This window comes from Accipiter gentilis, chromosome 2, assembly GCF_929443795.1.
Source record: "Accipiter gentilis chromosome 2, bAccGen1.1, whole genome shotgun sequence".
Classification (NCBI taxonomy): Eukaryota; Metazoa; Chordata; class Aves; order Accipitriformes; family Accipitridae; genus Astur; species Astur gentilis.
In genome coordinates this window covers 23,561,692-23,571,044 of record NC_064881.1, presented here as the reverse complement: position 1 = coordinate 23,571,044, position 9,353 = coordinate 23,561,692, and the positions used below count along the sequence as shown (strand labels likewise).

General features: G+C 45.7%; 1 protein-coding gene across 1 annotated transcript; it reads right to left on the bottom strand.

Annotated features, from left to right (window-relative positions):
* Positions 1-2,754: 2,754 nt before the first annotated feature.
* On the bottom strand, positions 2,755-8,513 carry LOC126050620 (fatty acid-binding protein 5). Its single transcript, XM_049828719.1, has 4 exons — positions 8,063-8,513; positions 4,886-5,058; positions 3,762-3,866; positions 2,755-3,633 (listed from the first exon to the last, which is right to left on the bottom strand). The coding sequence occupies exons 1-4, from the start codon at positions 8,511-8,513 to the stop codon at positions 3,583-3,585; spliced, it is 780 nt and encodes a 259-aa protein (XP_049684676.1). The 3' UTR covers positions 2,755-3,582.
* Positions 8,514-9,353: the final 840 nt, after the last annotated feature.

The following is a 9,353-nucleotide window of genomic DNA, read 5'->3' as shown; positions in this document are numbered from 1 at the left end:
CACCAGAATATATTTGACATAATATTATGTAGAAGTAGATAAGGCTGTTTATTGTTTATACTCACTAGAATCAACAATACCAGATTTTTAGGTTCTAATCTGAAAAAAAAAACAACAACCAGAGTGCCTATTCAATGATTCATTTTCTTTTTGGATGTTTGAGTCTCACAGTTAATATTGCCCAAGTAGCCGTTGGCAGAGCAAAACTATCTTCCTACACTTGACCTCCACACTTGAAGAAATAATGACTGCCTTTTTTTAGGACAGCTGACAGCTAACAGTGGGACTGTAAGTGAAGAAAACTGACAGATTTCCCATCATTGACTTTGTTTTTTGAAAAACTTTGATCTGAAGTGCATGTGTGAGGTAGGGAGGGGAGAGGAAGAGGAAAGGCCAGTATTAATTGCAGAGACTGCAGGCAGAGTAGGATAACAATTTTGAAATAAATCATATAACCAAACCATAACAGGAAAATCTTTGATAGTCTGAGCATTGTATAAAGCCAGTGCGCTCTCCCCAAAGCACGGTGCTGTTTCATTAGTGTTCCTGGAAAGCTCAGACAAGAGATTTCCCTAATGTGATAGAATATCAGATCTAAATTGCTAAACAACTTCATTTTCTACTCCTTTACCCCAGTTCACCACCAACACCCCCCCCCCCCCCAAAAAAAACAACCAAACAAACAAAACCCCCAAATCCCCTCCTATGGAAACAGCAGTACTACACCAATTTGAGAAGACAGTGAGATAGAAAGATATAAATTGGACACTGCTCGTGACTTTAAATGAACATATGTTGGAGGGGACATGGAAACTGCTTCTATTTGAGCAAGTTTTACTTGCAGCTTCAGTTTGCTGAACATGTTTCTTTTATCCCTCCAAAATATTTTCAAAAACATGCGCTAAAATGTCATAACAGAACTTGTCTCCTTATTTCATAATTTTGTAGCATTATAAAGCAGTCCTGGCTGGATAATGCATAATTTCTTCTTTTTCAGTTGTTTTCAGAAGTCTTATTTTCCACCACCTTGTTGTGTGATATAGTGAACTACAGAGAGTTATTCAAATCTCAGGACAACTGGTTATTTTACAGTGATGAGAACATTGTGTATGCACCCTTCATGAAGAGTAAAACTTTTGGCTTGTGTAATAATGAATAGAAGGAATCTGGAAATGAATTATATTTTCAAGTCTTGAGCATTATAAATCTTGGCCTGCAGTACTATAAAACAATTATCATTTTACGTATATGGTGTAAACTAACATATATGGTAGTTCCTGGTCACAGGACACTTACATTGAAGTTGCCAGCAACATAGGCGGAAGCTAACATCAAAATAAAGCGAATAAATATGTGAGCCTAAGTAGTTCTGGAGAATTAGCTCTAAAGAATTCCAGTTTCCTGTTGATCTGCATCTTACCATTGGTTAACTTTTGTGTTTAAGATTACTTATGTGTGCCAAGAGGGCTTATGATGTTTTTCTTCCATTTAATGTCAAACAAAATGTCACTTCCATGTACAGTCTTTCTATCATCAAGGCACTTAATGGTCTATCTGCTTCATCAGGCTGCCTATTTTCATGACATTTGTGGAAGAATAATTATCTTTGGGACCTCTAGCCTCTACTTCGCATGTGGCTGAAATCAGAGAGCACACAAACACAAACACCGACTTTATAAGCCTTGTTTCCAAAGGAAATTGCTCTAAAAAGATACTCTTCTGCCTTTTGTTTTACAAGAAGTGATCTCATTGTAATCAAAACGGATGTCCTATGAAAGACATTGGGAGCTTTTTCCATTCAAATGAAAGATAAACAATTAACACTACCCAGTATCAGAAGAGCAAACAAGCAGCTGTAAGTGATAGACCAGTGACCCCAAAGAAAGCATAATGTCCCACTTCAAGCAGTAATGTTATTTCTTTCGGAAGGGAGGCAGGATTTTCATACCGTGCCATGGATGGCTGCACCCATTCTCCTGCTACTATTTAGTGTATTTCTGATCACAAACTTATCAGGTTCCTCATCAGATCAGTTTAGTTTCCTGTTTCTGTTGTTTCTATGAGGAGATTCCTTCCCCTAATAACAAAAAAAAAAAAAATAAAAATCTGTTTCTAATGCCCCATATAAGAATACAACATAGATCTTCAGGGTTCACATTAAAGTCAGGAAAAATACTAAATGATGGTAATATGAAGATTGGCCAATTCAAAAAGGAGACATTAGGGGACCAGGAAAAATAATTACTTTTATACAGATCATGAAAAATAAAATTGAAAGAAATAGGCTCCAGCTATAAATTCTTTCAGATGACATAAAGGGGATGATTCATAAATAGTCAGGAAATTATGAAAATTATAAATGGTCCAAAATTATGGGAAAAGTAATTTTCCATGATTGGTAGGGTGAACATAAGAAGAGCAGATTTCTCTGCTATTAGGGTAAGCTCAGTAATAAGATACATGCACTGAGCAGCTGAAATATCAGTAGGGTTGAAGTAGCAATGGATTCTGCAATGACTGACGCTGCAAACTGGAAGTGTGCAATTACATGATCCCCCAGGCTTCTGAATCTGATAGAAATCTTCCCATCACCTGTCACCAAATAGTTTCACTTTTAGGACATGTTCATGTGGTGTGACAGAAATTCACTTAAACCTTTTTAATTTTATCTGGTCTGACATCTCTTTGGAAGATTAGTACCATCGTAGGCTCTGTTTCCCAACCCGTGTAAAAGTAATACTCAAGACACCGATATTTCTGATTATTTATTATGGCACTTTAAAGCATATAAACTCCATTTCTAGGTGTTTCAAGCCAGTTTAAAAATAAAATAAAATGAGGCTTTAAGTTTTAGGCAGTATTTCAGTAATTTTGGTTAAGAATTTTTAAAATGTTATTAGACAGGAAATAAGAATTTTGCTAGGAAAACTAAGAGTCTTCTCAAAATAAGGCTTCCTTTCAGCAAAGCATGTACATGTTTGCTTAAGTTTATCATGTCCATTGGCTCACCAGTATATATTTTTTCAGATAAGAAATTTGTGGGTTTGAAACATGAAAAAACAAACCCCTGAAAATACATTCCTCTACTTAAACACCAACAAAGCTTATCTCTTATTTATACCCACCCCATTCTATTTACTTTCAAACATGCAAGTTAGAAACAACTCTAGAGCCTGAACTCTGAATGTTTTTTCTGTTTCAGATCTTGCTACCTTAGCAATTAAGGGTGCTAATCAAAATTCAGCTTGCTACTAACTGTTGCCATATATTGCATAATCTTGAACTGAAGGCAGTTTGTAGTAGAGCCTAAAACCAAAATGAGTGTTTATAAAACCTCACTTTAAAATTCCACTACAGTAACAACATTTCCACTTGGTATATTTGACAATTTTATTTAACAGCCTCATAAATTCAGAATAGTTACATAATAGTTACATCACGGCTTTTAAAAAGGATTGCACTCAGCTACTCAGTCCATTGAAATACTAGAAAACAGGGAAAAGGAAAATACGGAGTGTAAAGGAGCTCTGTCCACTGAACTGAGTTGTTTGTAGCAAGTTCCTACTGAACATGATGATGTCCTCATGCTTTCTGGTAGACTCTAACACATTTGACACCATTCATGTCACATTCCTAGAAGATAAAGAGATGGATTTAGTAATTTGCCCGAGTACAGACTATAAGGAAAAAGATCTTTTAGAGTTACTTTTCAGGCTACTGGCCAGCAGCACTCAAGGATCAGAATGTGGGACTGGACTCACCACCACCAATTGCCCATCTACTAGTTTCCGTGTTATTATGGTTTTCTTGCCATCCCATTCCTGCTCCTGAATCAGTGACCCATCATCTTTTAAGCTGACAAGGGTCTGAAAGAAGAACCCAAACATTAATATTTTACCCGTGACATTTGATGAAGACTGAGGCTTTCCAACACCTTATTCCAAAGGAAAAATTCCCACCCCAGCTTACTCAGTAGTGATTTTGCCATTGACATCTACAAAGCCAGGATATTATCTTAAATGTTTTATTGATCCTCTTCCTGCAGCAGCTCACTGCCGGTTTGCTCGCTGCTCTGACACATTCCTGCATCAGGCAGACCTTTGACAGCATGCACAATTTCAATTAACAAAAGCAGACCGATGTTTTCTGTTAATCTCTTTGTACAAGGGCTTTGAGCTTTTGTGTAATGTTTCTCTGATCTTGCAATAATAGATGAATTGCCGGTGTGTGGCTAGAGGCGGGGGGGGGGGTGGGGGGGGGGGGGGGGTGGGGTGGGAATGGTACACAGAGAGCACTCATGGAAATGAGAGAATCATATTTGAGGGCTTCCTTGTGTTTAACCTCCTTTTGGATGAATATTCTCCTTACTCGGTGCAGGGAGAAGCTCTTTGCCTTCTAAAACTGGAGATTAGGGACTGTGATTCACATGTATGCCTTGTGTGTCTGTTATCCCACCGCACACCGAAGCGGGCTCTCTTGTTATGCAAATACGAGATTGAGCAGAAAGGTTAACCCTAGGGCTGAACTGACTCTGATTAAACATCAATGGGATTTTTTCCACAGGCTTCAAATGAAGTGGCATGTGGCTTTAACAGGGATTTAGAGGTCTGTTAGTTTTACTAACACAATGCTTCTGCTACAAATTGAAAACAACAAAATACACAAGACATTATTGGTTTCAGCATTTTCCCTCTTTGGAAGTTGCTTAATCCATGGGGAGAAAAAAAAAAAAAAAAAGGAATTTATTTCAATGAGACTTAGAGACAGCTGCTCATCAAATAAAGCATTGTTAGTGTGGATGTGAAAACTGATTTTTAAATAGCATCTCCATCAGTAAAACACCCAAAGAATTCTGTTTTTTCAATAGGAAGTCTAGCATACTGACCTGAGTTTTCCTGCCATCTAATGTATTCTCCTCAAATTTCTCACCAAGCTTGAAGCTGAACTGTGAAGTTTTGAAGGTGCTTTCTGTTTTTACGGTGATTGTGTCCCCATCCTTAATAATGTAAACATCAGGTTTGGCCATGCTTCCCATTTTTCTCATGGCCATACCTACACCTGCGAGGGGAGAGGCACAGAGTGTCACAAAGTCAGTCAAACCCTAAGGCTTAGGGCCACACAAGAATTCAAATACCCAATTCCCATTTAATTAGCACTTAAGTACACTTGAGAATCAAAGCTCAAGAGCCACAAAGAAAGAGGATGTTTTAAATTATCCACTGATGAGGAAGGAAAAAAAGCTTATTTGCAGAGTTATTCTTTTGCTTCCTCAGAGAGCTAAAGTTAAATCTTTTTTGCCCTCTAGAGGACTCGCAGTTGTCCCAAAACTCAGCACTGAATTTTTACAAACAGAAATAAACAGGAAAACAAACACAAAAGCTTAAACTAATATAAAATTATTCCCTTCAAGTTCTGAACACTTTAAAAATTCTACAGATTATTTTTAAATGACAGATTAATCCACCTGCATATTTATTTCAATTTACTCAAGAAATACTCTTCCATCACTCTGTACACAATTGCAAACATGCAATTTTTAATACAATTCCATCTTCTACATCCTGTATCCAAAGTATGGACTTGTGAATTAGAAAACCACTATCATGCAAAATAGTGCTTACACACACATGCACAAAAAAAAAAAAAAAAAAAAAAAAAAGAAAAAAAAAAGGACCTTGAGAGAAATGAGCTCTGTGAATAACTGAAAAATCATCATCTGGAGTGGAGACAGCAGCCCTCAAAACTCTTCAGCAAAAAAAGACTCACCCTGCCTCAGCCTGTGTGCACTGTTTGAGGGGTTTGCTTGAGTCTTTTTGATCTGAAGGATGAAGATACAAATAAGAGGGTAGTTGGGCAACAAATGTGAATCCATCAAATTGGAAAGTGCAGATCCGAACCAAGAATTGACAAGCAACCACATGGAGCAGAAGGTGCCACCAAGTCTGGGTGGCACACAAGACTGTCTGGGCTCTGCAGCTGGTGCAGTTAGAAAATGTTGTCACATAACAGCACAGCACTCCCCTGGAGTGTACAGGATACTTGGGTGAGTGCTGAGTCCACAAAGCAAAGATTACAGTTTCCTCGGGAGGTGGAAATAACAAAGTACTTCCCAGCCACTTCTGCTCCAGACTCAACTGGGATTCCAGGACTGAGCCTGCAGAGCAAAAAACCAGTCCTCCTCAGTCCAGCTTTTCCGACCAGAGATGGAAATTATTGTGACAGTGACCGCCCACCCACCCCTTTTCTGTCATCCAGTCCAGAGTAATCAGGGAGTTATCTGATCAGTTACGCCTTGAGATCCAACTAAACAGAGATGAGCTGCATATGTTTTCCATATGGCAAGGAGGGAAATTCAAACTTCTCTGTTGTCGAACGTTCTTTTATTGTCGAACGTTCTTTTATACAGAGTGAGCAGAATCTGCAGAATCTCATTTATGGTGCATCAGTAGGGTCAAAGGCAGAGAGTTTCCTAAGTAGTCAACGAGGGTGAGATCCAATAAAGGGCTGTCTCCTAAAGTGTGACTTGGAGTAAATTTAATTGCCTAAATTGTAATTGTAAAAAGGAAAAGTGACTGTTTTAAGATTGCAATCTAAGAACAAACAACACTCAGTTGCTGTCGACACACGGGAGGTGCTCTGCAGTTCTAGCACTTAATTTCTACTTCGAAGTTGCAACTTGGCATATGCCTAGCGCTGGCTGCTAGATGTGAGCACCACAGCGTCCTAATCCATGGCTGAACTGAGCTGAGCTTAAAATTCTTGAATTTCCGCCAAAGTCTCCCAAAGGGCTCAGTCCAGAAGGCTTTCTCGCATCACAGCTATCACATATTGACAGGCCTCTCACAAAATACAGTTACAGCCACCGCTGTCTGCAGAGTGTAAATGCAGTGATGCCTTTTGGATTTTACATGAAGAGCGCAAGACTTAAATTCCTTCCTCTCCTCCCTCCAAAGACATTCGAGGCCACATCTTCCGCCTCTTGAGAAAATAGCCTAGCTTTCAGCGGTGAATAAATTGCAGAAAATAGCATCTCCTGGGCTACGCAGACACCGCAAGGTGCCTATCACCTGCTGGCCAGGATGCTCACGGGGAGGTGGTGACTCTGAACTCGCAGAGGAGGCTCCTGCTGCTAGGTCTGTTCTCGATTCGGTAGCTTCGCGTTACAAAACGCAGGGCAGCTTGGAAGCCGGGATAACAAGCCGGGACTATCGCCCTGAGATAAGGGTGCTACTACCCACAGACGCATACAAACAGCCTCTGGCAGCGCGCTCGGCTGTCGGTTACCCACAGGCAGTTGATCCAGTTTGGCTCTCTGGTGCGGAGACACCCAAGGTGACTTGGCGGGGAGGCAGCCCAGGCTCGGCAGGTCTGTGTGTGGCCGCCCCGGGCGCCCTGAGCCCGGCCGGGCCCCGGCAGCGGCGCTGCCGTGCGGCCTCCGCCATCCGCCGCCCCGCTCCCCGGCCAGGGCAAGCGCGGAGCCCGCTCCCCTCCGCCGGTCCCACCGCCCCGGGCTGCCCCGGCCCCTCGCCCCGGGGGGAGAGGGAGGAGCAAACCGGCCCGATGGCGGCGGGGCTGCCGGCACCGGCCGGTGACCAGGGGCTGCCGGCGGGAGGGGCCGGCTGGGCAGCGGGGAGGGCGGCTGCTGGCACCGGCACCTGCCTCCCAGCAGCAATTACGGTGCAAAAAGGGTTGCCGACATCTTTACGACGCGGAGCCGGAGGGGGCTGCTCTCCCGGCAGGAAGGGTCTGCCTCCGGCCGGCGCCCCCTCCGCGGCGCCGGGAGGGCGCCGAGCCCCCAGGGCCGCATCCCGGAGCATCCCGGCATCGCGGCCGCCCAGCCGCCGCCCCCCCGCAGCTCACGGCCGGGCCGCCTCCCGCCCTCCGGCCCGGCGCCGGGGCCGCGCCCGCCGCGGACCTTGGACAGAGCCTCGCCGGCCGGCGGCGGCAGCAGCGGCGGCGGCGGCGGCGGCAGCGGCGCGTCCCCGGGGCGGCCGGGGCCGGCAGCCCGCCCTCCCTCCCTCCTTCCCTCCCTCCCGCAGGCGGAGAGCCGCCGGCCCCTTACCCAGCTCCTTCATATACTCCTCGAAGCCCTCGCTGGAGACGAGGCACCATTTGCCTAAAAACGCATCGATGGCCATGGCGATGGCGGCGGCGGCGGCGCTGGGGCTGTCGGCGTCCCTGGGAAGGCGCGGAGGCAGGAGGACGGGCTGCAGCGCGGCCGCGGCCGCCTTTATAGAGGGGCCGGCGACATGTGCCGCCGGGGAGAGCCAATGGGGCGCCCGCCGCGCCCCGGCCCCTTCCCCGCCGAGCCCCCGCCCGGCGAGTCCCGCCCGCGGCGGCGGCGGCAAGAGCGGCAAGAGCGGGCACGCCGCGCCGCTGCCCGCCCTCCTCCCGCCCTCCTCCCGCACACCCGCACACGGACACGCACACGCGGACACCGTCGCCACCCCGGGCCTGCGGCCCCCCGGGACGGCACGCTGCCCCCAGAAACGGCGGGACACCGCCCGAGCCATCCCGCCCAGGGGCGTCGCGGCCTCAACGCTTCTTCGGAGGCACGCAGCACCCGGCGCCTACCGCGGCGAGGAGAGCGCCCGTGGGGGCCAAAGCCAGTCTCCAGGATTTTGGCTCCGGGGAAGTTTTTAAAGTCTGGGGCGCTGAATCCTCAGTTGCGCCGTTTATTACGTACCACGCTTTCCACGGATGATTCGGGAACAAACGAGCACGGGGCATCATATGGCACAGAGGCAGAGCAATAAAGGAGCCAGCATCCCCAAGCGGTTTATCGGGTTTTTATCGCAGGCCTTCCCAGCCTCCCCTCAAGGCCCGCTGGTATATCACATATTACTGAACTACAGCAATCCATTGCGTGCTGCGACCCGGGCACAGACCTCTTACACACACACACAGTGACCAGGTGGCAAACAAGCTCGATCCAAACACAGAACTAATGGAGGCACTTGCAGTACACAGGAAAAATCGAAGCCTGAATGCAGCCTCATGCTTTAGCGCCGGAGAAATGCGGACTTGGTACCTTGGTTTCCGTCCATGTTGAACTGCGATACCCTAATTCCTACTTCCTGAAGGAAAACACAGCAGCTGCCATTACTGTACACTGGTGCAGAAGTACTGCCATAAAATGCATGCCGCTACCATGCCCCATGAGCTTTGAGCCAATCTTTTGCCAAATTCTGCCAGGTGAGCAGAGGGATTTACTGTCACATTCTGTGAGAAAGCTGCTATTTCTAAGCCACAACAGAAATCCTGATTCCAATGTACCCCCAAGATTTGTTTCCAGCGTCAGGGTTATGCCAATCTCTCCCTCTTTTGGCCTTGTATCAGACTGGATGAAACCC

Coding starts and splice junctions, on each gene's coding strand:
- LOC126050620 (XM_049828719.1), bottom strand. CDS start 8,513: ATGGCTCGGGCGGTGTCCCGCCGTTTCTGGGGGCAGCGTGCCGTCCCG. Junction 5,059..8,062: donor GGAGTATATGAAGGAGCTGG/GTAAGGGGCCGG, acceptor CTCCCCTCGCAG/GTGTAGGTATGGCCATGAGA. Junction 3,634..3,761: donor TAGATGGGCAATTGGTGGTG/GTGAGTCCAGTC, acceptor TTTATCTTCTAG/GAATGTGACATGAATGGTGT.